This window comes from Trachurus japonicus, chromosome 9, assembly GCF_045865225.1.
Source record: "Trachurus japonicus isolate A0001 chromosome 9, Traja_1.0".
Lineage (NCBI taxonomy): Eukaryota > Metazoa > Chordata > Actinopteri > Carangiformes > Carangidae > Trachurus > Trachurus japonicus.
In genome coordinates, this window is record NC_140915.1 from 37649349 (window position 1) to 37675345 (window position 25997).

General features: G+C 42.3%; 4 protein-coding genes across 5 annotated transcripts; all 4 read right to left on the reverse strand.

Moving 5' to 3' along the window:
• Nucleotides 1-198: 198 nt before the first annotated feature.
• gucd1 (guanylyl cyclase domain containing 1) lies at nt 199-4617 on the reverse strand. The gene is made up of 6 exons (XM_085787747.1): nt 4235-4617; nt 4015-4099; nt 2978-3143; nt 2787-2878; nt 2442-2683; nt 199-1500 (listed from the first exon to the last, which is right to left on the reverse strand). The coding sequence occupies exons 1-6, from the start codon at nt 4239-4241 to the stop codon at nt 1409-1411; spliced, it is 684 nt and encodes a 227-aa protein (XP_085643873.1). The 5' UTR covers nt 4242-4617; the 3' UTR covers nt 199-1408.
• An 889-nt stretch (nt 4618-5506) lies between these two features.
• Nucleotides 5507-9364, reverse strand: p2rx4b (purinergic receptor P2X, ligand-gated ion channel, 4b). 2 transcript variants are annotated; one of them, XM_085788232.1, is made up of 12 exons: nt 9205-9364; nt 8906-9053; nt 8719-8790; nt 7767-7839; nt 6943-7039; nt 6771-6851; nt 6514-6655; nt 6272-6408; nt 6083-6176; nt 5888-5953; nt 5691-5795; nt 5507-5569 (listed from the first exon to the last, which is right to left on the reverse strand). In XM_085788232.1, exons 1-12 carry the CDS (start codon nt 9345-9347, stop codon nt 5537-5539), a joined length of 1191 nt encoding a protein of 396 aa, XP_085644358.1. In that variant the 5' UTR covers nt 9348-9364; the 3' UTR covers nt 5507-5536. The 2 variants fall into 2 exon arrangements, with proteins under 2 accessions (XP_085644358.1, XP_085644359.1); XM_085788233.1 differs by lacking the exon at nt 5507-5569 and having other exon boundaries at nt 5679-5795.
• A 1275-nt stretch (nt 9365-10639) lies between these two features.
• Nucleotides 10640-13315, reverse strand: zbtb26 (zinc finger and BTB domain containing 26). Its single transcript, XM_085787748.1, has one exon. It carries the CDS (start codon nt 13220-13222, stop codon nt 11828-11830), a length of 1395 nt encoding a protein of 464 aa, XP_085643874.1. The 5' UTR covers nt 13223-13315; the 3' UTR covers nt 10640-11827.
• Nucleotides 13316-15362: 2047 nt separating this feature from the next.
• susd1 (sushi domain containing 1) lies at nt 15363-24187 on the reverse strand. The gene is given in 19 exon segments (XM_085787749.1): nt 15363-15477; nt 16080-16173; nt 16329-16368; nt 16464-16716; nt 17321-17414; nt 17542-17728; nt 17861-17955; nt 18340-18504; nt 19035-19214; nt 19314-19521; nt 19524-19570; nt 19573-19785; nt 20143-20322; nt 21058-21237; nt 21836-22015; nt 22610-22762; nt 23110-23259; nt 23662-23802; nt 23906-24187. Coding segments are annotated over 19 exon segments (2688 nt in total). The 5' UTR covers nt 24015-24187; the 3' UTR covers nt 15363-15458.
• Nucleotides 24188-25997: the final 1810 nt, after the last annotated feature.

The following is a 25997-nucleotide window of genomic DNA, read 5'->3' on the forward strand; positions in this document are numbered from 1 at the left end:
ATTTTCACTTTGTCTTTTCTTTTAGCTGTAATGATTTGAATGTTTTCTTATTGTTTTTTTTTTTACATCAATGTGGTATGTATTGAGAGGAAAATAAACAATCAATTAACACAGATACAGAATTAAAGCTGGAAAAATACATTTCTCATGTCATGGGGTCTTTAAAGTTGATGTGCTAGAAAAGTGAAACTGAAGATGAAGCGTGTTTTAAAATCCTTTAATCGTAACATATAAATGCAATCCTATGTTTTAAGAAAAAATAAAGTTTGCGGTTTAAAATCTGTTCTTACCAAAAAGCACAACAGGTAGGGACCACTTAATGGATTCAGAAAAGTAATTTAAAGGTAAATTCTTCAATTTAAATAACATAATTATGTCTGGTATGAAAAGTGTAGTGCAAAAACTTTAACATATACCAAAAATAAAAATAAAAGTGAGTGACAATGTGTAAATTAGCAAGTCTTCACTGCTTTCCACAGAGAAAATTACACCTTTGTTCTTACACATGATCAAAACAAGCAAACAATGCATCCACCTAACCAATGTGTTGCCATGGACACAAAATGCTGAGCCATTTATTTCCCTGTGAAGTGAATGAAACTGGTGAATTCATGTTTCAGCGAGTCCATCCACGATCCATGTTCTTCTGCAGGCAGATTGAGTTCCATAGAAACTATGGGAGTATTGCATTGCACTCGTTTTGTTCATTTGTTGCGCATGTCACACATGAGGGCAATAATTACCTGAGACTCTCAAAGCACAACTACTACAACTCCTGTTTCCCCTATTGATTGAATCATCTTTAAAAAATGGCCAACAGGTGAGTAAGCAGGATTCCTACAAGGACAAGTGGAGGTGAGGGCGGTGGCTGCAGATGAACTCCTTCAGATTTCAACACTGACCGGAACAAATACATTTGTTGTCATCTTTAACCCTGAAAAACACAAATACTATTTACTGGTAATTTCTATTATAGGTTCTGATTTCCACATTTCATCCACTGTAGTTTCACGAGTCTCAAATCCTCTGCTCAAAGTCTGAGATTTCAACAGGTTCCATCTGTGCGCAACCACAGGCATTAAAATTCAACAAAGACAATAAAATTTAATTCACCTATCTGCTCGTGTCAAAACAGGAGATAAAAAAAATAAATAGATTTGGAACCCTCTAGTTGTTAATCTATCACAGGTCAAGCAGTGCTGACTGGGTAAAGGGAATAAGAGAGCTGTGATTCTGCAGCATGTGTTAGCAATCTTTTTCCTGTGGGCAGTCAGGCTTATTAGCACCAGGGGAGGAGAGTCCAGGAGATCAGCTACAGCTGACGGCTCCTCGGGACTGGAGACCTGCAACAGCAACATGTCCATAGAATAATGAGCCCAGGAACGGCGACATCCATCATCGCTGTCCATCAACTCTCCTTGAAGACGAACAGGATGTCCTCATCAGTCCCATAGCTCCGTCGAGCCTCTTCAAAGTTACTGATGCTGGTGCAGCACACCCCTGAAACAACAAACACACACATTACCTGTTACTAACAGTCGTATGGTTGTAGTGGTTCAATAATTAGCAGCTGTGGCCACATGGATGGTAATGTTGGTCTGTCGGCTGAAAAACATCTCATTTACTAACTACTGAATATGAATAACCATTAACTTTCACACAAATTTAGATTATTCCCAGATGACGAATCCTACAAACTTTGGTGACACTGTGTAGGTGTATTTCAGACATTAGGATAACATAATATGGTAAACATAATACATGCTAAACATAGTAATATTAGCATTGTCATGATGAGGATGTTTGCTTGCTGATGTCTGAATGTATGTGTCCAATAGACCAGCATTTCTTTTGTTCCACCTTCCGCAACCATTGTTTTGAATGCAGACATTTAGAAACAGTCTCCATTGCTGCTAACAAGATCATTCATTTGAAGTTGTTGCTGAAAATGGACTAAAATATAATTTCATGTAACAAATAATTATATTAATTTCAAGTTAAAAGACAACTATTTTTTTTAATGAATTGGTTAATTCTGTCTGGAAATAATGACAATGTCTTTGTACAGAGTCGTCAGAGTCCAAGGGATGAGTTCAAAAGCCAAATTGTTATGTAATGAACAAACATACTGTATGAAAGAGACAAACAGTAAATCTTTATATTTGAGAAACTTGAAATGGCAAGTGTTTAACATTTTGCTTCAGAAATTATCTAACTGATTATCAAATTTGTTTGAAATCATTCTGTCTAAAATCTCTTAAAATACCATGAGGAGGGACAGACTTTATACCTAATGTGTCCAGATGTAACTTTTGACAGTCTATTGGCTTTAGGAGTTTTTTATTTTATTTCCTTGAAGCCTGTTGATTTTATATTGTATTGTATTGTATTATATGTTTTTATTGAAATACATACGCCACACTCAGCCTGCGCTTACTCACTGTCAGAATACGCAGGGTTGTTGTAGAAAATACAGCCTGTGGTCCTGTTGAAGCCGCACACGACCACAAAGTGACCTTGGTACTCTGGCTTTCTGCAGAAACACTTCTGACCCACAGGCAGGAAGCAGCAGTATTTGACAGGCGAGGCGCACAGTTCACATGTCAAGACGACAGCGTTGACCAGTACTATGGCAACGTGGCCCTGCTCCAGATGAGACTGGATTTCCTGAACGGTTACAGAACTATATATATGGAGAGAAGCACATTTCACATGTAACGTTTACATTGTGTTAATGAAAAACAGCTGGTCTGTCCAAGTTAATAATAATTAACAGAAAAACTCACCATTTCCTCACCACCACACCTTTGCTCTCTGCTTTGAGGAAGAGCTCATTCACCCTGTCCTCTTCTGTGTCAAAATGCTTCTTATAAAAGGACTGCAAACCACACAGAGACAGTACAGAGTCACACACACAGGCCTGAAATACTTAAGGTTAGGTTACAACAGCACTAATAGCTCACACTCAGTAGAGTACCTGATTCTTAAAACCCTTATCAACACCCAGAGTCTGTGTGCAAAAGCAGTGTCTGATTCCAAGGTGGCACATGAGGTAGGCCAGGTCAATAGTCCACACACTCTCTGTCAACTTCAGATCCCAGCATGCCCTCTGAAACTCCTCATCGCAGACTGGGTGAAGGTATCTGCAAGAATGAACAGTAAAGGATTGAAGTGAATCCCTGTGGCTTAAAGGGATAGTTCAACATTTTTGGCATATTCGCCCATCACCATAATCCCTATAGTCATAGGGGTAGGTTCATTACCTTTAATTGTTGTTTTGAGATCAGCGGGGCAGAGGCGCGAGCTGCTCAGCTAACACAATGGGGATGAATGGTACAGGTCCCCTGTCCCTCAAAACTCATCAAATACACTGTCCAACAACTTCAAAACACTCTCATGGACAAGTTGTGACCTGCACATTCACCACGCTATGAAATAATAATGTAACATTGCGAGACAGAGTTGTTTTCAAGGCAAATGCAGCCGGAACTACATTCCAGACACGGCTGCTGGGTGGAGTGATTTCAAAAGTGCAAGTAGTTCCCAGTATTTGCTTTATGTTACATAATTATACATGATTATCTCATAGTGTGGTGAATGTGCAGGTCTCACAACTTGTCCACCAGAGCATTTTGGAGTTGTTGGATTGTGTATTTGATGAGTTTGATGAGGGTCAGCGGACCTGTACCATTCACCTCCATTGTGTTCACTGAGCAGCTTGTGTCTCTGCCCCGCTGATCTCAAATCATCATGCACTGATAATTAAAAGTAATGAACCTACTTCTATGACTATAAGAATTATATGGCAATAGGCCAATTTGCCAAAATGTTGAACCATCCCTTTAACTATGGCGTAGCCATGACACACCTGTAACATTTATAAAAGTCAGGAAGTACAGTACAATCTACAATCTACTACCTGTGGGGATGATGAATTACTAAACACATTTCCCTGAGTACACTGAGAGTGAACGTGTCATGATTTAACGTGTCAACAACATACTGGTCACTTACTTGAGGACCATCCTGGAGCAGGCTAACCCACAGTCCCAGTGGTACAGCTGCCGAATGACAGGCACATTCAGCAGGATGGCATCCTCTGAGGAAACCCGTGCTGATATTAATACACTTTAAAATAACTTCCACGTACACATCGACGCTGCTATAAAAAGCTGTGACTGATATGTTGATTAGATGTGGATGTGGTGTAAACACCGGCGAAGACCTGACCCACCTGTCATCCTGCTGTGGTCTTTCCTTCCAGACGGGCAGAGTAGCTAACCCCAGACGGGCTGGTCAGTCTTGTTTACAGCATGTACAGCTGGGCTGGCTGTCCTCATCGAGGCTGGCTCCAACAACCCGGCTGCTGCCCTGCTGCTGCCCTGCTGCCCCACTGTAACTTTAGCCTGGGGGCTAACAGCAGCAGTTAGCCTGCTTCCTGCTCCGCTGCTCGCACAGCAGCAGGGCTTTAGCTGCTCCACACACACCGACACTAGACATACAACAGCTATTCTACACAACAGGACGAGGATAAAACTACTAAAACTCTATTTTGACAAGTTTTATGTCGGTGCCTCCATCTGAGAGGCTGCCCTGCCTTTCTCTGTTGTTTGCTCCTCCTAGCAGGCAGCAGCAGCAGCAGGCAGCAGCCCACGGAGGAGCTCTGCTGCCGGGACGTCACACAGCCGTGCTGCCCCCGTGCGGCGCGGAGGAGGAGGAGTGGGTCCAAAGACAAAGTGGGTCTGTGACCATAGACTAGTCTGTGACTCATGCTGTAGCCTACTACAGATGGTGATTGAGTATAAAGGAAGAAACAACGTAATATGTCTTAGTGGGGTGTTGAGTCACTATGTGCCGTCAGAGTAGCTTCACTTCTGTCTGAACTCAATACATAACGTCAACATAACTCCAAGATCTCCATGAAGTTTCAGAATCAAAGTCTGCTTTATTGCTTTATCCACTAAATATGTAGACACACAAGAAATTTGAGTCCAGTTTTACATTGCAAAGTTGAAGAAATTCTTGGCAGCAGTGGGATTCGAACCCACAATCCCAGAGATAATTTCTTAAAGAAACACTATGTAGTTTTTCAACCTTAAAATAATGTTTCTAGATTCATTGTAGTGGTAGAAAACTGTTAATAGGATGAATGGTGCCGCCACTGCAGCCTGAGCGGAGTTGTGCCGTCTGTAACTTTCCTGTTCGCGTAGGAACTCAGCGCCACCGTGGTCCTGGTACACCACAGCTCCTGGTACAGCCCAGTCTCCCTGCTCCTCTCACCCATACACAAGCACTCTGTTCTGGTTGCAGTGATGGCACAATTAATCCTAACTGTTTTTCTACCACTACAATGAGTTTAGAAACATTATTTTAAGGCAGAGAAACTACATAGTGTTCCTTTAATAGTCTTTTTTTTGTTTATTTGATTGTTTAACATAACACATTTAACCAATTTAATGTATAACTATATAATAAAATAATGTTAAAGATAAATATGTAGAGCAGGTTCAGAAAAATGTCCCCATGTTGCTGCATCTCATGGAGTTCCATAGCTGGTGGCCATTGATACCTGTATTATAAATACAGAAAGAAACTGATGAATCACTGATCTTCACAGACAGAGGTATTTGACAGGAATTCCTGCCAGTGATTAATATGTAAAAACTGAAACTGGAGGTTTAATCACTCACTTGTTCACCGTCACCATCGTCATTCACATATGTGCTTTTCAGTTTGCCATAAAGATCCCTTTTCTTTGTGCATGTCAACATGAACCAGTCAGAAACTATAGGAACCTGTGGTGAAATAATTAAAAACAATCAAATAGTGTGCGTCATCAAAACAGTTCTGCCATCCGTTTTTACAGGAGTGAACATATCTAACTCACCAAGCTAAGGAATGACAATGCTGCACCCAAGTTCACTATAGTTGGTACAATACTAAACTTTCCAGCCTGCAAGATAAAGAAAACACCCACAGGGTGTTGTCAATACTAAGAAAACAAATTTGCTTGGATCAAGACGTTGCAACACAAGATACAGTATATTATATTAATATTATAGTATATTAATTCAGTCCTCACTGTTCCAAACACGATGATGTCAAACCGGATCCCATACGCTTTGACTAAGGTCCTGGTTTCCTCTCCATCTGGGGTTTTGTAATATTTGGCGAACCTAAAAGTATTGTGCACTCTCTCAGTCTTGTTGACTCCATCCATATACTGTATATTGAATATTCATATCACTGTGACTGTCAGAATCTGTTTTACCTGAAGTTGTATCCAGGGGCCACGTTATTGGTTGACTTTTTGTTGTCCAGCCTGCGGAAGCTGTACTTGGGGTTACACTTCCCTGCCCACCAGTCCAGGTCACAGCTCCAGTCAATGATAATACCCATGATGCCACCCTTCATACACGTACAAAACACTTGTATTTGAGCCAAGACAAACACACACTGTGATCACTTATCAAATACCTTAGGTCTGACAGCTAAGAGTGATAGGAGTTGTACCTTCACAGCCATTTCTTGAAAATCCTCTCCAGCCTCTAAGACGATGTCTTTGAGGCGGAATATGGGGCAGTCGGGGTCGGTTGTATGGTTGAAATGACACTTCTTCAGGTATGAGGAGTTAACATGGGGAAGTATGTTTCTTCTAGAGGAAGAAGATATGGAGTTGGTATAATGGCACACACTGAAACATGGTTATGTTTGCATACTTTACTGTGCTGATAAGAGCCTAGGCCTTATACTTCAGGTATAGTACTAACTTGTTAAAGCTGAACTTTGGGTATGTTACACTGTTTTTGATCAGCACAGTGAAGTTCTCTGCTGCAGCCAGAAGGGCTTTTCTGTGAGACAAGGAAACAACATGACAAGTCATATATACAGTAAATTATACTGTATTTACTTATTATAAAATAACCCTGCATATTTTCTTACTCAGGCACGTCAGAGTCTACTTCTAGAGGGCACCATGAGTAGACTTGGCAGGTCTGGACGGTTGAAGAATAGTTCACACACAGTCCTGATTGTACACCTGTGTGGAAAAAAGATGGCAGCTGTTAGGTGTGAGGTATTATATAAATGCATCTGACTAATATTTAGCATTTAAAGTTGAAACATTAAAGGGATAGTTCAACATTTTGGCAAATTGGCCCATTGCCATAATCTCTATAGTTTTAGCAGTAGGTTCGTTACCTTTAATGGGCTTTATGCACAGCTGAAACTTTATGCACAGCTGAAACATGAAATAAGCCAGCTCATTTATTTCCTGTCTTACATTATTGGACCAATTGATTAATCCAGGTGTGTCTGACCTCACAACAATGGTCAGACACACCTGGATTAATCAGTTGGTCCAATAATGTAAGACAGGAAATAAACAAGCTGGCTTATTTCAGGAAGTAGTAGAGCTGTGCATAAAGCCCATTGTCGGTGCAAGCTATATTTAGAACAGTGGAGCAGAGCCGCCAGCTGTCTCGTAACGTTCGGTTATTATCTCATAGCGTGGTGAATGTGCAGGTCACAACTTGTCCACAAGAGCATTTTGGAGTTGTTGGATTGTGTATTTGATGAGTTTGATGAAAACCAAGAAATCCCATTAGCCTCCGTAGCGTAGCTCTGAGTGGCTGGCGGCTCTGCTCCACCGTTCTAAAAATAGCTTGCACCGACAATTAAAGGTAACGAACCTACTTCTAAAACTATAGGGATTATGGCAATGGGCCAATTTGCCAAAATGTTAAACCATCCCTTTAAAGGCTTACCACTGCCCCGAGGATCATTGTATCCTTCAGTACAGTCACAGTCGTCCACGCAAGTTGTTGATGAGGTTGGAGGCTGAAGGAGAAATGGTCACTGTTAACCTCTTTAATCAGCATCCAAAGCTACAGTGACTCTGCTGGCTGTGTGTATAAGGTAACATTTTTTTTGTTGACTTGCTACAGCTGGAAAAACACAGGTGCATTTGTATCCTAACCCTCAAGTTCCCATTTAAGTCGATCACTCGTCGGTGTCATTTGGTTTGCAAGTATGTGGTCACTGAACAGTACACGCACCAGAGCACTGGACAAATCTTGGCCTAATGAGGCTGCCATACTTAATGACTCTGCTTTATGACAGTCACGACATTTTACCCCAAACCACAAATGTCAACCCAGTGATGGCACGAGAAGAAAAGTCAGAGAGTCAGGGACACAGTGGAGATGAAACTCACCCCAGTCTATCTAGTCTTCTTGATACAGTTTAGCCTAGCGTGACTAGCAAAGCATTTACTGCCTCAAGCTTTCCAAATGTGAGGATTACATCATCCCCATGATAATCATAGGCTCTGTATTCAAGCAAGCGATTTAAAGACGTAACCTTGAACTCTGGAAACAAAATGACTCTGCATTAGACTAAATGTTTAATTATTATCCTGATTGGGGCAGTAATTTTCAGATTCAACAGTAATAAAATCAGTAATAAAACTAGTCATTAGCTGCACCCCTGAAAGACTGATTGCACATTAACCTAAACTGTAAAGGGGGCGGTTCGAATCCCGCGTCAAGCGGCCCTATCCTGCGTGTCATTCCCCCCCTCTCTGCCTCCCATTTCCTGTCACCCTCTCAACTGTCCTGTCAATTAAAGGCAAAAAAGCCCCAAAAATATACTTAAAAAAAATAAAAAATAAAAAAAACTGTAAAGATTGTGAATGGACAAACCTCACCCATGTCTCACCTCAGGACATCGTGTATGTGTTTGTTTTGGGGTGATAATCATATTTGTCATCACAAAGAAGGAACGGTCACCCTGTTAGAGGAGCAGCACAAAGGTCACAAGGTAGCGACACACTGAAAGGCATACAGAAGTAAAACACAACTTTTGCAGTGTGTGTGTGTGTGTGTGTGTGTGTGTGTGTGTTTACATGATGAGGCATAACGAAATCAGCCACATCCCAAAGTTGGGGGTCAGAGTCAGATGTGTTGGTTAAGGCGAAACCTTTCACTTTGGTGGAGACACTGCTGATGACGGAGTCAGTGTCCTGGTACGCTTTCTGCACCACACACACGTACCTGCACATTTACAGCAGGATTAGACTTTGACAATGCAATCCACTCACACAAGTCACCTCAAAAACTACTACTACTTTTGACTAGTTCAGCTTTACAGCCACAATTCCCACCCAGAAAGACGCCCCTCCACTGAGAGGTCTTTGCTACTCACCCCACCACATACAGCACCACCAGGAACTGAGTGAACCTGAACGCGAATCCTATCCGTATGCTCGGAATAACCAGAGTTTTCGGTGTTTCATAATCAAACACATAGTGCAGACAACCCTGGCAGCAGCCTGTAGACTTGCTCATCGTTGCACCATACGCCGACGATGACGGACCACGTCTTAATGATAAGTGAACACGGCTGCCCTTATTCAAATCATTGTATTCAAATCTTATTCACTGCATGGACATGTGATCTCACGTTAGGTGTGTTGGGCTGTGGACATTAAATATATTTTATGTTCAACATGACTAAAGTGATGACTTATGACTTATTTTTTTATTAATTTATTTAAATTAAAGTGTCCTTGAGTGGCTTGAAAGGCGCTTTCTATATAAAATGTATTATTAAAGTGTTGGACGATGAAAAAGTGTACATTCTCCTGGCAAGTTCAGTGCAGAAATAATGTCAGGACAATACTGGGTCTTAATACTGAAGCAAGTGCAAGTTTTGCATTTCCAAAGAGGAAAAATTAGTCCTTCTACTGCTGCTCAACATTTTCTACCATCTCCATGTGTCACATGTTTTGTGTGTCTTTTGAGGTCATTTTTCATGTCTTTGTGGTTGTTTATTCGTCTCTTTGTCGTCATATTCCATCTGTTTCTGGTAGTTTTTTTGTATAATGTCATGCTTTTGTGTCTATCAACAGTCATTTTGGTACCATCCTTTCAGACCAGTGGTTTGATTGATGTGATCTTTTGACTTACTGTACACTTTACTTTGTAGGACAGCCATTGATATCCTCTATGGAAATTATTTCAGCATGTTTCCACTTGTGTTTGTTGTAAATTAAACTCCCAAATACTTCACTAACCACAGGTTGTTGTATATCATCCATCTGCACACACATAACTCTATCCATACTGGACACTGGAAGAAGACAGTGACACGGTGAACCAGCAGTGCAGTCCAGTCCGGTGGCTGAACTGTAACAGACCCACAACATATACACCCTTAATGTGGAAAAGAAGAAGCTGAAACTGCCACTTTAACCTGCTGTGAACTGCTCTGTAATATTCTGCTCGCTGGTCTGAACTGATAATCAGAGCGTACACTACAGAAAACACAATGAAACCTTTGTGAAAATCACTCGCCACACATTTACATGTCACTTAGAGATAGTGACACTGCAAACCTTCACCTGTCGTTTACGAGAAGCAGCTTGTAAAACCAATAAAGGATCAGCTCTAACATTTTGCGCTCAGAATTCTTCTGCAAACAAAAAGATTTAAAGTCAGTCAGTTTTATTACTGTACAACTTTACATCAGGAGTGTATTACCATTTTCCACACACCATATTTTTTTAAAAAACATTTGGTTCGGATGTGCGTATATGTTCAACAGACATGCTTAACAACATGAGGAGTGTGAAACCAACAAAGGTTAAGAGTCAGATTTTAATTTCATAACACACAGTAAGTTTCGTGAACACAGGACAGATACAATGTCACTTTGGTCCAATAGTACCTCAGATATAAAGCCTATATAAAAGTTAAAGTTCAGTTCACATAGACACTTTGGCATCCCATTTGTAGCTTGCCTTCAATAAAATATTGTTGTACCCACCATCATTCAAGTTTCTTTTACTTAAGAAGTCCATGTTGTCATGTTCACACAGGTAAGACGGAAAGCCTACAGTAGACTGTATACACAATATACACCTGTATATTTTCATTTCTGCAATGTTTTTTCATTGGACACATTAGACACAAAGATATGTTAATTCGTCAATAAAATTAATGATACACAGTTGTTATGATTTTGTCTCAGTGCTGAATTTTCAAGTATGATATGAAGGCATCTACAATGTACTGTATAAAAAAAATTAAGAAAAAACAGTCCACAGTAATTAAGCTACAGCGAAATGCAGAGAAGAAAAACTTCATCTTTCATATTTATGTTCTCCAGTTTAAGCCACCATTAGAAAACCAGCCACCCATAGCTGCGTTTCCACTGCAGGAGTTCCTGGTAAACTTTTGTATACTGCTCTTGTTGTTTTTTCCCGGCAGTATAGACGCTTTCTAAAAAAACCCCCAAAAAGACGGGGTTTTTAATTGCTGTCTCGATCGTCACGTAATCCAGCGATCGCGTGTTTATCACCATATTTTTTTTACTAGGCCTACTGCTACTCTTGTCTTTTACTGACTTATTCTCTCTTTTTTCCAGCCGTCTCACGTTTTTAGTAACGTTAGGTTTTAAAAATCTTCTCATCGACCTGTTTTAAATGTGACACCATACACTCGACTATGACACCTCAAACGTCTGCGGACAGTGCGTGTGGTTCACAGTACGCCCGACTCTGTGGGGGCCTTTAATCTCAAGCCCCACCGGGACTTTTTCAGGGCCGATCTGAGTTCCTACCCCCAGGCAGGGACTCCGTAAAGGTTCCTGTAAACGGCCCTGTGGGGGAGGTTCCTGCAGTGGAGACACGCACCAACGGGGCCGGCTCCGTAAAATTACCCCGAAGTTCCTGCAGTGGAAACACACCTCATGTCTTTCATAATGCAACCACTGGCTTCATGTTCCATCTTATCATAAGCTGTTAACTTTCCAATGACTCATTTGACTAATGTCTCTCATGTGAGGGAAAATCTGCATCAGGCCCTTTTGAGTCACTGACGGTGTCCAACAAATCTATCGGGCCAAAGCCTGCAGCTCGTATTCGGCTGAAATCAAAGTCAAGCGCCCCGTCGTGCAAGTTGCCCTCGTTGGCGTTGTCAAAGCTGTTCTTCCCGTGGATCTGTTTGAGGTGTTTGCGGAGAACTGGCTTATGAGCGAACACCATATCACAGTAGTTGCAGCGGTGGGGCTTGTCCCCGCTGTGAAGGTTCAGGTGATCCAGCAAAGAACACTTCTGAGTGAAGGTCTTACCGCAGATTTTACACTGGAAGGGTTTGATGCCGGCGTGGACGCGCATGTGTCGGTGCAGGTTTCCCTTTTGCGTGAAAGTCTTCCCGCACAGTAGACACATGAAGAGCTTGTGCATCTTGAGGTGGTTGGCGTAGTTCTCCAGCTGGCGGAAGACCCGGGCGCACTTCGGGCACTGGTGGTACCACTGCAGGGGCTTGTCGTAGTTCCTCTGGTGCGCGCTGTGTTTCTCCGCCGGGGGGGACGGCGGCGGCGGGGTGAGCGGGTATCCGGCCATGCCGGGTGGAACCGCCAGCTCGCTGCTGCGACTGTCCACAGTGGAGTTGATGAGCGAGTGCTGGGGCTCGGGGGAGTGCAGGGCAGCGGGGGGGCTGGAGGGGAAGGTCTCTGCTACGTCAGACACAGACTCCACCTTCACTATAGTGATGTCGTTCTCCAACATACTCTGCTTCGGCCGCCTGGTCGTAACCTGGAGAGGGGACTTTGGCTGTATGATCACGTCATCATCGTCGTCATCGTCGTCCTCATCATCATCATCGTTGTCAGCGGTGCTGTCGTCCTCCACCTGCTCCACCTCCTCCACCTCCTGATGGATGATCCGGATCTGAGTGCGCTCCTGGTCCCTCGGGGGGTCGGAGGAAGAACCGTCCTCCCTCTTCTCCCTCCTCATGTCCACGTCCACCTCTAGCGGACGTGCGGCCTGAGGTTTGATGAACTTGCTGAGGGCCAGGGTGCACTGCTCCACGATGTGGCCCATCTGCAGGAAGCTGGCCACCGTCAGGTAGTGCACCAGCTCCAGCTCGGGGAACTCCAGCTGGCCCGTGTAGCAGGAGAGCAGCAGCTGCCGGCCCACTTCGGCCTCCTGGATCATGGAGATCTGGACCTCCCTGGAGTCCTGCTGCAGGATGAACTGGTCTCGCAAGAAAGACGAGCCAGCAGCAAACACCACCTTATGACCGGGGACCTCCACCTGGTTGATGCGCACCGTGACGTCGCAGAAACGCCTCTGGTGTCGCAGCAGGTTCATCTTCTGCAGCATGGAGTCCCCGAAGGTGGCGAAGCGGAACTGCAGGATCACCTGGTTCTGGGCCATGGTGGAGTGAGGGCCAGCAGCAGCAGCAGCAGCGGTGCACCTGTTGATGGAAATACAGAGGCTGTATAATCTTTCCTAAACAGGTGCACACTATGTCATTTTGAATTTTGCTTTAACTGTAAGCAGATAGTCCTAGCCTCATATTAGGTCATAATCATTGTTTACAGAGCACTATTTAAAATAAATGTAACTCAAAGTTGCTGCACAGATGCATCTCAAAAAATTTGAATATCATGGAAAAGTTTATTTCAGTACTTCAATTCAAATAGTGAAATTAATATATAGATTAATTACACATTGACTGAAATATTTCATGTCTTTATTTCTTTAAATTGTAATGATTATGTCTTACATCTAATGAAAACCCTAAATTTAGTATCTCAAAAAATTTGAATATAGTTAAAAAGTTCACTATTGTAACCTAAAACTGGTTCATTAGCTACACTATCATAATGGAGAAGACAGCCTGCACCATTTTTCTTTATTGAGATGCACCTGTGAATACACAATCATTCAGTTGTCATGGACATGAAAGCTCATTAAACTCTACATGTAGAGACACAGCCTCCATAATTGAATACAAAGAGCTAATTAATATAACTACCATCACCTGCGTCAATCACACTCATGACCTAATCTTCATCAAACCTGGCACAGCTCTCATGATTCAGGTAACACACTGCACAGAACCAGACTCTATTGGAAAATCTGTCAATTTAACACAAACAGGCGCGTTTTCAGTTATATAATAGTACACCATTATGTTTCTATGCATCTGTTTCAAGAGTTACTGTTCATTCTTCAGTCCGGCGTTCATAAACTTGCTTGAAAACGCTTGAATTAAAGATATTTTTCTGGTCGGTGCTGAACCACCGCTGGCTCTCGAGCGTTACCGAGTCAGGCTGCCGGAGACGTTGCCGAGCAACGTAACGTTACAAGCTAAAAACATGAAAAATCAAACAACGGCGCTCACAGCTGAGCCCAGATGACTTCAAGTTATTAAATGAGCTCTGGTAGATATAGTGTTAGTCCAGTTTGCAGATAAAAAATGATAAATGTCAAATGTCGTAATTGTGGTCGGAGAGCAGCACTTTGTTTTCGCTGCTCCCAGGTTGACTGACCTATGTCCGCCTCACTAGCTTAGCACCGCCGGTGAGCTCACATTAACTTATCGCTCTATCGACAAAATGGAGTAGTCTGCGTATTACTGGGTTATAGCGATAAAAAAGTGATCTAGTCTAAAATGACCATACGTTCTTAACGTTAGCTTAACTCATTTGCCAGAGTAAATTACAAATCGCCTGCATGTCTCTTTGGCCTACTCGCCCACTGTGAAGCCAACATGTCAGGCTGTCTGCTAACGAGCAGCCCCGCGGCTAGCTGCCGAGCTACAGTATGTTTCTGCTTTAGTTGGCACTGAAATAACTGATGCGTACCGGTTAACCCTCCAGCAAAAACCCGTCAAAGGTTTGTAGTCGGGAGGACACTGACCTGTGTTTGTCCGGGGATGTGAACGCGCTGCTCCGGATGCTAAACCCATTTAAAGGCCCAGTGCAGATGTTTACCAGTGCGTGTCACGGTTTTAAATCACCGCTGTGCAGACTGGAGATTTGCTTCTCTCATGAGCCACTTTTTTTTTTTATTATATATAATCTTAATTATTTCAAATGTCTCCTATCTTACTGTCACTACATATTTATATCCATCTCAAAAGATTATTCAAATAGTCTGAAAAAGAAAAATCTTTGTCACACTTGTCATAACTAACATTTATAGAGGCTTTCACCAGCCTTTCAAGTCATCAGTTTAAAGACATTTAATAAATGTAAAATAAGATATAACTCATCCTGCGTTCTTTATTTTTTATTAATCTTCTGCAGCTGAATGATGGAGGGCCTGGTTCACACTGTTTGTCCAGCTCTGACTGAGGAGCACAGACTGAGAGTGGAGCTGCAGGTCTGGAGCGCCTCTGGATTCAGTTAGATCAGGTGTGCACTTTATAAGTAGAAGATCTTAAACGGGCTTTGAGTTAATAATGTGTGTAAATGTGATCTCTCTGTCTTACTACTGTTTGTTCTAATGATGGAGATGACACAGAAGGTTTATCTTACACACAAATAAATACTCTTCAGACACTATTGCTGCCAAAGGCAGAGACAAGATTCATTATTATCATTTACAACATTTTTAAAAATTACAGGTAAAAAACACAAAAAAAAAAACACTGGGGGTGGGGTCATGTCCTCTTGAAAAACCTGGAAAAAATAACAACAAAAAACAAACAGAGCATTATATTCGGTCCAGTTAACTGTTTGACATTAACTGTATTTGTGTAATGCTGGGGGACAGTTATACAGATGAGCAAAGGGCTGTGGAAGCTATGTAAACAGTTGATCAATGATTACAGCCACAGTGCTTAGACAGCATGCAAATACAAAAGGGATCAAATGAAATGAGGGAGCACAAGGCATTTGCATTCAGAGACATGGCGATGTATCTTCTATAGGATAAAGAATGGGCTCCTGCACTTAGTCACTTATTAAGGTAAAGGTATTGTAAGACACTGATGACATTCACGAGGGTAAGGGGACACTTTGTGCATGCAGACAAACAGCTGTCAAAGTCTCCACTACTCAAAATGTGAAATTTCTGTTTCATAATAATGTTTCTGTTAATCCTGGGCCCTGTTTTACAAATTATAAATGGTAACATGTGATCACACATACTGCATATTTAATCTCTCCACAACATTAAAATCGTTTTACTGCATACCGGTTGTTTAGTCACTAAAGCCTTGAATTAGTGTGAGATAAATAATTCACAGATTAATTGATGTGCATATTTGCATATTTCATACCAGATGCATCTGTATCCACCAAAAGAAGCCAAGAAAACCAGTCCTATAAATGCAGCAGCAGCCAGCCATGAAATCCTCAGAACAAAGGATGTACCTGGAACAAGAACATGTGAGTAGTTGGTGAGTAGTGGAACACTTTTTACATCTGCTTGTTTTTGCATTTTTAAATAGTTTCTGGTACTCTCTAGCAAAACTGTAATTTGTCCATAAATCCTAACTTCAGAGATCACACTGTAGCTGGTGAATTACCTCCTATTTTAGCCCACAGGACACAGGAACTTTTTAAAGCCTATGGGAGAAAATGTGTAGGTGATTTAACAAGTCTGCTGCAGTTTCCCCAGTCAATGCATCTTTATGATGTAGAGTAATAATTCTTTCACCCACTGTCTTCCACTGACTGACAGCTCGTAAGATGATGTAATAATCTCTGCCGCTCTCCAGTGGTGCATTATAGAAGCCTCCATAATGAAGTCCATCCCCGACAGTAAAGTTCATCTCCGTCCCGACATGTGTGAGCAGGATCTGGGCTGTGATGTACTCTGATGATTTGCTTTTTCTTTTGGTGTCTCTGTGTCCAGGGATGGAACAATCAAACACCATGATCTCCTCCACTTGAAGCACAAACACTTGGTATGAACTGTCAAAAGAAAACAACAAAAAAGTATCTATTTTATTTTTAAGATGATATATTATAAGATTAACATGTGCATAATTATTTAGGTAAACTATGCCACTACTTAAAGGGAAAGTTAAACATTTTGGTAAATTGGCCCATTGCATTCATTACCTTTATTTGTCAGTGCAAGCTATTTTTTAGAACGGCAGAGCAGAGCTGTGAGCTGCTCAGAGCTACGCTACAGAGGCTAAGGAATTTCTTGGTTTTGCTCATCAAATACACAATCCAACAACTCCAAAACACTCTCATGGACAAGACAGAGTTGTTTTCGAGACTGCTTGCCAAAAAACCGCCTCCGATGAGAATGTGCATCAGCGATTTTACACAAATTTACCTCGAAAACAACTCGTCTCGTAACGTTCCATTATTATCTCATAGCGTGGTGAATGTGCAGGTCACAACTTGTCCACGAAAGCGTTTTGGAGTTGTTTGATTGTGTACTTGATGAGTTTAATGAGGGAAACAAAGAAATTCCAATAGCCTCCATATCGTAGCTCTGAGCAGCTCGCAGCTCTGCTCTCTCACATATGAGTCAAATCCTGTCGTCTGCGATCTTGGTTGTTACCTTATTGTGTCCAGCGTGTTGGCAGTTCTGCGGAGCCTCAATATTGGTACAGGAGTCTCATATTCTCTGTAGTAAACGACTGGTGCTGGAGGCACTGCCAAACATTATGTTTAATGAGCATTGGTCATTACACAGCAAAATAAAATGTATTAGTGCAGTGCAGTATCAATCAATCACTCAACTTTATTTATATAGCACATTTAAAAACCACAGGTAGATACCTGGTAAACTGGTGTTGGTGGTGGTGGTGGCTGTGAATCTGGCAGACACTGCAGTGATGGAGATGCTGTAGTTTGTGACAGGAAGCAGGTTGAGACAGAGCTCCAGCTGTTCGGCCTTAGAGCTCAGACGCCGTTTTCTTTTATCACGGAAAGACCTCTGGTAGTCTCTGGATCCTTCATATGTCACCTGGAGTGGTCACACGGAATTTGGGGTAAAATGAATAAAAAACACCCACTCCTCATGCTGATGGATTAGAAACAATTCTCAAAGATAAATACAGCAGCTGGATGAGAGAACGATGATGACATATCCTGTTACCTTGTAAAATTCAGTGTCCTCCTCGTATTTCTCTGCTCTCCACTTCAAGCATTTTTCATTGACCACATATAGGTGATTGATAGGTGGCTTGATTTCTGTGAGGGATATACAGTGCTGTAGATTTGAAAACAGTGATCTATCTATCTATCTATCTATCTATCTATCTATCTATCTATCTATCTATCTATCTATCTATCTATCTATCTATCTATCTATCTATCTATCTATCTATCTATCTATCTATCTATCTATCTATCTATCTATCTATCTATCTATCTATCTATCTATCTATCCATAATCTAATTACAATTTTAGAAATTATAATGCGTTACATTACACCATTACTTAAAAAGTAAAGTAAAGTCAAATTACAGTAACTAAATACGTACAGTAGTGTTGCTGCCCAAATGTTCTAAATGCAAACAAGCATCACACCTGTTCAGCAGCTCACTGCAGCCCCCAGATGTTCTTTTACTCACCTATGCATCTCAGAGTCGCCTCCTGCCAAACCCCGGAGACCCCACACACAGATGTGTTGCTGCCCCTCCAGCTGTGATACCTTTCCACACAGCGGTGGATCACTACACTTCTGTTATGCCACACCACCTCTGAGTTGGCAAGGAAGGGAACTGGACCGCATTTAGCTGAGAAAAGATAGAGGCACTGAATTACTGATTAACTCAAAAAAAAACAGCAGCATCCAAAGGAAACATGAAATCGCACATCTGCACATTTATTCTCCTTAAGTAGATACATGCTTTACTGTAATACAGAGATGGTCACTGTACCTCGGCACTTTACAGATATTTTCCCCCACTCTCCTGATATTGAACATACTGACATGTTATTTCCACTCTCCAGGTAAAATCCATCCACACACTCATACCACACCACACTGCCCGGCCTGCTGGTGCGGTCCCACAGGAGGTTAGTATGGGGGAAGATTAGTGGGGGGCCACAGCTTATTTCTGCACACAGACACGAGTTAGCACAGACATTGGGCTCATAACAGGCATGTAGCATTGACACATTCAGATCCTGACCGCTGTGACAAGGAGACAGTTCAATCAAGAGTTCAGATCATTATGACTCTCTCCTGCTGGGTAACGGCTGCTTTTTCAGGGTTGATAAAAAATACAAATTCATGAATTTTGTCGGTCTTGAAACATTGCACCTTCACACCATAGATCAATATCCTCCCACTGTCCATTCTCTCCACATACTGAGGAGTTTCTCAGGCCCCTGGTGTGATATCCTTCATCACACTGGTAATGCACCACGCTGCCAATGTGCGACGTGCCATCCCATAGTATTTTACAATGAGGTTTGAAAACAGGCTCTTGACAGGTGATCTCTACAACAAAAACACAGCAAGGCATTAGTACTGATAGTTCAAATGTTGCAATGTGTTAAAAACAGATTAAGGCTCAATGCAGATAAATGCCATCATCACCTTGACAGAGCAGAGGCGCCACGTCCCATTTTCCACTGGCAGCACACACTGATACATTTCCCTCTCCAACATCGTAATATCCAGATTCACACTGGTAAAAAACTTGAGAGCCCACAGTGGAAATTTCATCCCACAGCATGACTGAATGAGGGACGGGTGGGGGCGCACCACATCGAACCTCTACGGTGACGGAGAGGAGGACATCATTATAGATAACTGGTCAGTATGTGACTCTGGACAACACAAAGAGAAAGTTACACAGCACTGACACTGCTTTGGAGCGTGTCATTACCTTTGCATGAGATGTTTGGCTTTGTCCAGAAACCATCAGCTGTGCACAGTGACACGTTATTTCCTTCGCTGTGATAAAATCCTGTTTTACAGTAGTAGGTGACTGTGCTTCCAGGGCTGGAGCTGCCACTCCACACTTGCCCTGTATGGGGCAGTATAATAGGATCCCCACATAATATCTCTGAGACAGGAAATACAACACAGTGCAATCAAGTTCAAGTCCTATTTCAAGTAGATTCTTAAAAATGACAGATCCACTGCATGTAACACGTTTCAATTTTCACTGATGCAGACTGTGGACTGACACTAACACTGATCAGGATGAGAAAGACTGCTGTGGGTGGGGAGGCCTCTTTTTTTTGACAGGAAAGAAGGGAGAGAGATGTGCAGTAAATATTGTCTCAGTTGGGAGTTGAGCCGTCAATCGACTGCTTTGGAGCAGACTCTTTTCTCCAGAGCTGGTTACACACAAATGTGTACAGAATAGAAAACACCTTAGGAAAGAAAACACTTTCACATGCGTCAAACACTGATTTACCTTGGCATGACAGAGCTGGCGGTGTCCACTGACCGTTTTCATTACACACTGATACATTATGTCCTCCTCTGTTAACAAAGCCCTTTTTACAGACATAGAGCACACTGCTGCCAGGAGCTGTGCTACCGTTCCACACTCGCTCAGTGGATTCAGCCTCAGGAGGACTTCCACACCGAGTTTCTATAACGAACAGCACAGCCATGTAATATAAATGCTGGGATTTAAAGGGATAGATCAACATTTTGGCAAATATGCCCATTGCCATAATCCCTATAGTTTTAGGAGTAGGTTTGTTACCTTTAATTGTTGGTGCAAGCTATTTTCAGAATGGCGGAGCTACGCTACGCTATGGAGGCTAATGGGATTTCTTGGTTTCCCCTTATCAAACTCATCAAATAGGCTACACAATCCAACAACTCCAAAACGCTCTGGTGGACAAGTTGTGACCTGCACATTCACCACGCTATGAGATAATAACAGAACTGTACGAGAAGGAGTTGTTTTCGAGGTAAATTCATGCAAAACCGCTGATGCGCGTTCCCGTCGAGGGCAGTTTTTCGGCAAGTAGTCTCTGCATTTCCGTCTGGTGAATGTGCAGGTCACAACCTGTCCACTAGAGCGTTTTGGAGTTGTTGGATTGTGTATTTGATGAGTTACAGTAGATGAGGGAAACCAAGAAATTCCATGAGCCTCCGTAGCTTTTTAGCAGTTCTAAAAACAGCTTGCACTGACAACTAAAGGTAATGAACCTACTCCTAAAACTATAGGGATTATGGCAATGGGCCAGTTTGCCAAAATGTTGAACTATCCCTTTAAGTTAAACCATTTTCATTAAATTAAAAGTGTGACACACACAGACACATGTATAGTTTATTGGAAAACCTCTGTTATGACGTGATAAAGCAGTGACTGTACCTTGGCAGAGCACAGGGGGCTCGGCCCACTGTCCAGCAGCAGTGCAAACGGAGACATTTCCCTTTCCAACATTATGATAGCCAGTATCACACTGATAAACAGCCTCAGTTCCCATTCTTGAGCTCTTATTCCACAGTATATTAGAGTGTGGGAGGGCAGGGGGAGAGCCACAGTCAACCTCTGAGAACCAAAGTGACACGCTGCATCAATCCTGTCTTAGTAAATCATGAATAGAAGTCTAGAGCTCTGTTAGCAGCTGTGTGAGGCTGTACTGTACGCAGCCTGAATGCATGACAATGTTGATCAGGTCATATGTGTTCCAGGTTCATCGTCATGGTTTTCCTAATTTGGTCATTAGCACATAACACACAGGAAGCTGATGGACAAGCCATTCATCTGCAGGGATTTGATCATAAACCAAAATGTTATAACCTGATAATGATAAAAGATGAAAAGTTAAGAGATTATTGAAGTTGCAGTTGATCCTGGAACAGTGTGGTGGTGTCATCCATAGCACTGATAGAGATATTCATTGTATCAATCACATGACATCACACTATGAAGCCCTGTTACAGTACATTTTTCATCTTTACCTCATAACCATTAAATTAAATGTCTATAAACTCATAAAAGTGAAACAATCAAACAGAAACACACATGTTATGATGAATGTTATGAGCCCCAAAGCTTAGAGGAAGCAAAGCTCAGTCTCAGTGTCCTGATGACTGATGGTTAGTGTGAGAAGAAGAAGCTTTGGAGAGAGAGATAGTTATGTTACCTTCACAGACCAGAGGTTTCCCTCCCCACACTCCATTAGCTCCACACACAGAGGCGTTGTCTCCACCCGCCCAGATGAAGCCCTCGTCACAGACAAACGTGGCTACGCCGCCGTATGTGGTTTCTGTGAGTGACAGCAGCACTGTGTCCGCCGCTGTGGCAGGCTGGCCACAGTCCACCACTGAGTCAGGCCACAACATGAAACACTACATTTTAGATCCAGATTTTCACAGAAAAAAGGTTTTACGACAGTGGTAAGAAAAGGTGAGGGAATTACAAATGTCTTAAATCATGATCGATCTTCAGCTAAAATAGAATTAGGAACTAATGGTTTATTTTAACCAATAACACACAAATAGTTGGATTTAGCAACCTGGAGCCCAGTTCAGGGAACATGATTGGAAATTTAAATGAGAGCTTATCTGGATTATAAAATACATACTTAGTTTACACAACTTGCTGATGTGAGCCAGACTTCATGAAAAAGATCTCAGGAGATTTAGGATCAATAATTATTGATTTGCATAAACTGAGAAGGAGTCCTATCAGAGTTTGGATTTAAACCAGTCCACTATAACTAGACAGAAACCATTTGGTTCTGTGGCTGTGGTGCAATGAAAGCATGAAGTAGGGAGGAATTGGGACTTTGAGGGGAAAATGAGTTCACAAGTTTATCTAAGAATAGGTCTGAGCTGCAGCGTGATCCAAAATCCTCCTGGGAGTATGTGACTGGGGAAAACTAAGTATAATCCAAATTCCATTAAGGCAGTTTTACCTTTGCAGGAAGCCTTGTCTCTGTCCGGATGAAACGGCTCGACTCCGTTGTGGACTCTGTATCCCACCTGACAGCTGCACTCATAACTGCCGTCCAGGTTGTTGCACTGACCTCCCTCTCCACACAGCCCTGTGGTCCTGCACTCATCAATGTCTGTGGAGCCAATCAGAGTGTATCTGAGTTAAAAACACCAGCGTCATCCACTTTGTTAAGGTTTTCACACTAGTTCTAAGAGAAGAGTCGCCACCGCGCCATTTGATTTGTTGGGAAAATTAATAAGACAAAATGTATCATGTTTTGTGTTTGCTTTAACATGCTCATGACATTAAAACTGATAACTAATGTTAATGTTATTATGGCTGACCAATGTGCTGGCATATTACATTTCTAGTCAATATTTTATAATGTTTCACTTATAGTGTCTTCCAAATGTTTTTTGTCTTGTCTGATTCATGCCTCACAGACCTGGGAGACTCGGACCAGGTCCAGACTACACTCACCCTGGCAGTGGGTCCCATCATTGGGGATGAAGCTGTCCATATTGTTTGAGGGGCTGTAGCCGGACAGGCACCTACAGAAGTAGCTGCCATATGTGTTGTGGCATATGGTGTGCTGCCCACACAGCCTGGGTATCTGACACTCATCTTTATCTGTAAGTAAAGAAACAAACATTAGTTACGTTCATTATAGTAGAGAGTGACGTGGCTTGAGGTTCTGTTGGTGTGTGAGTCCATCTCCCTCTGTGGTCCAAACTTAAAACAACAAGAATCTGGATGGGCTGCCATTCAAATTTTCATGGTTCCCAGATGATGTATCCAGTAGGATCTTTCTGGACCACGGAGAAACAAGCTAAAACATTAACATCACCTTAAAAAATGTGAAGAATGCAGCACGTCAAACACAACAAAGAAAAATGTTTGCATCCATTTGAAGTTGTGTCATGTCTCTGGTTCTTAAGCTCCACTATTCTCACCACTAACTGTGCCTCCTAATATATCTAATCTAATATAACATGATGATGATATATATGATGTAATATGATTGATTCTTACCTTGACAGTAGGTTCTTCCATTTCCAACAAACCCATACTTGCAGTTACAAACTTTTCCAGAGCCGTCGTCTTTGTCGTCACATTTGGCGTTGGCGTGGCAGCTGGCGCACACATCCAGTGTCTGACCTGCTGCTGGCCCACCTGACAGGACAGAGACACAGAGTCAGTGTCTTCCATCATTCTCAGTTAGTGAATGATAACTAAGTGGGGCTGGTGGGGGAACCTGTCATCAGTATTTTTTTACCTGCAATAAGACAGAGCAGAAACACTAAGATCATTCTTCTGTTCTTTTGCCCGGTTCTCTGTGATAGTTGTCCTGTCCTCCTCTTTACTCCACTATTCACCATCCACATCTTCTTTTTTCATGTTTCACTTCCGTCTCGTGACCATGGTGATGCTGAGCACATTTGATAACCGGGATTGTGAGGACTCTGAGTAGTGGAGCTGAGGTCACGACTTCTTTTCTCAATGGTCTTCCAGCAGCCTGTGGTTTCTGCGGCTTCATCTGTCGTTCTCTGACACAGTCAGTTAGGCCTCACGAGTGTTGATGACACACAAGTGTTCTCTCTGCTGAACTGCACACTCATGTTGCCGGGCTGATAACGGCTATATTTAGCCTGATGAAAGTGCTGGACGCCCCCTTCACAAACACTGTGTTGTTTATTGACACATACAGTAACTGTCATTCAGAAACACATTAAACACATCATTACTACGTGTAAAACCCACAGCCAGGTGGGGTTGTTAATTACATGATGTAGAATCTACTACCACTAAGTGCAACTTCCTTTTAATGCATGACACAGCTGCTGTAGACCACATTTAATGACACAGCGTAGCTTAACTTTTGTCCAACGCATTTAAAATACTTTAATTTATCAATGAACAATTAAAGTGGCTCAATTCACCCTTCATTATAATCAACAAACATATAACTGGTGCTTTAACTTCTTCTTTGTCCTGTACTGCTTCTGTCTTGCCGGGGGATGTCAGTTGGTGTGTTGTGGGAGGGGGAGATAAGTCTGGTGAGCTACTATCTCTCTGCCCAGAAGGGTCCTACCTAGGGTCTCGCTGTCACTCAAACCAGCAAGATCCCGCCTCCCACCAGAGCCTGCTATAGACTGGACGGATTAACCTCGGTGTGATCCTCGGAGCAGCCAGTGTCCAAATCCGGCCAGAACCGGACAGGGCAGATTGCAAACGCAATTATGTCCAGGCGCAGTCAGCAGGAAGCCAAGGTTATTGAAGCTGTACAACCACTACCTCCGTCTAAAATACTCACATCAACAGTAGGAACTGGCCGAGCAGCCACACATCTTTACAACTGTAAAGCGTGAAGGAACCAGCTGGTTTCAGTTAGCTGGACTCAGAGCCGGCCTCTACATGAACTATCACTTTACTTCAGGCATAAAATGCATTCCTTACTCTGCTACACAGGGCTTTGTCTTTGTCCTGTTTCATCTTATGACTTTAAGACTTTAAAGTGTAAATCAGCCACAGACAGTAAATCAGCCACAGACAGAAGTCACACAGAGCAGATCATCTCCTGCTGGTGATCGGTGTGAGGTGACAGACCCCTCCACAGTCCAACAACAGTCACACAGCAGGTGGAGAGCTGACTCCTGCTTCGGCCTGTAGATGTCACACTTCGCAAGATTTAGGTTTATATGGTTTTCTTATAAGAATGCTCTGAGTTATAGTGAAGACAAAAGGCCATACTATATTATATTATATACTATAAACTACTCACAAAAGGTTAGGGATATTCAGCTTTTGGATGAAATTTCAGAATACACTTAAAATGCTCAATAACCTTTAAAGGTGAACTTAATTGGACCTTCTCTAAACTTTTGAATGCACATAACCAACTGTTCAGTGTTTCAGTACTTATAACAACATGCTTCTCTAAGAAGACGTTAACAAGTGTCTGATCCATGAATCCACCGGTTCAATGACAGTTTGTATTGCAACTGTTCTCTTCATCAGGCTGTTCACATGTTGACAACATGAGACCAAGACAACACCTGACTGTCCATCAACAGTACCTGGACATGTCGAGGCTTCAGATGAGATGTTGTCAGAGTGAAGTGTCCACTGAGCTCAGTGTCACAGAGCATCATCAGCAGGTTGAACAGAGACTCAGAGAGACCGGAAGAGTCACAGGAAGACATAAAAGTGGACGCCCTTTGGCCACATGATGACTTACTGACACATTGACACGTTCTGCTGTGGTACAGTATACCCACCACTGCTGTTAGCTTTTGTTTCAATACATTGTTTGAGATGAAGAAATTACCACTTCATAGCCTACTTCTACTTAAATGCCCTACTACTAC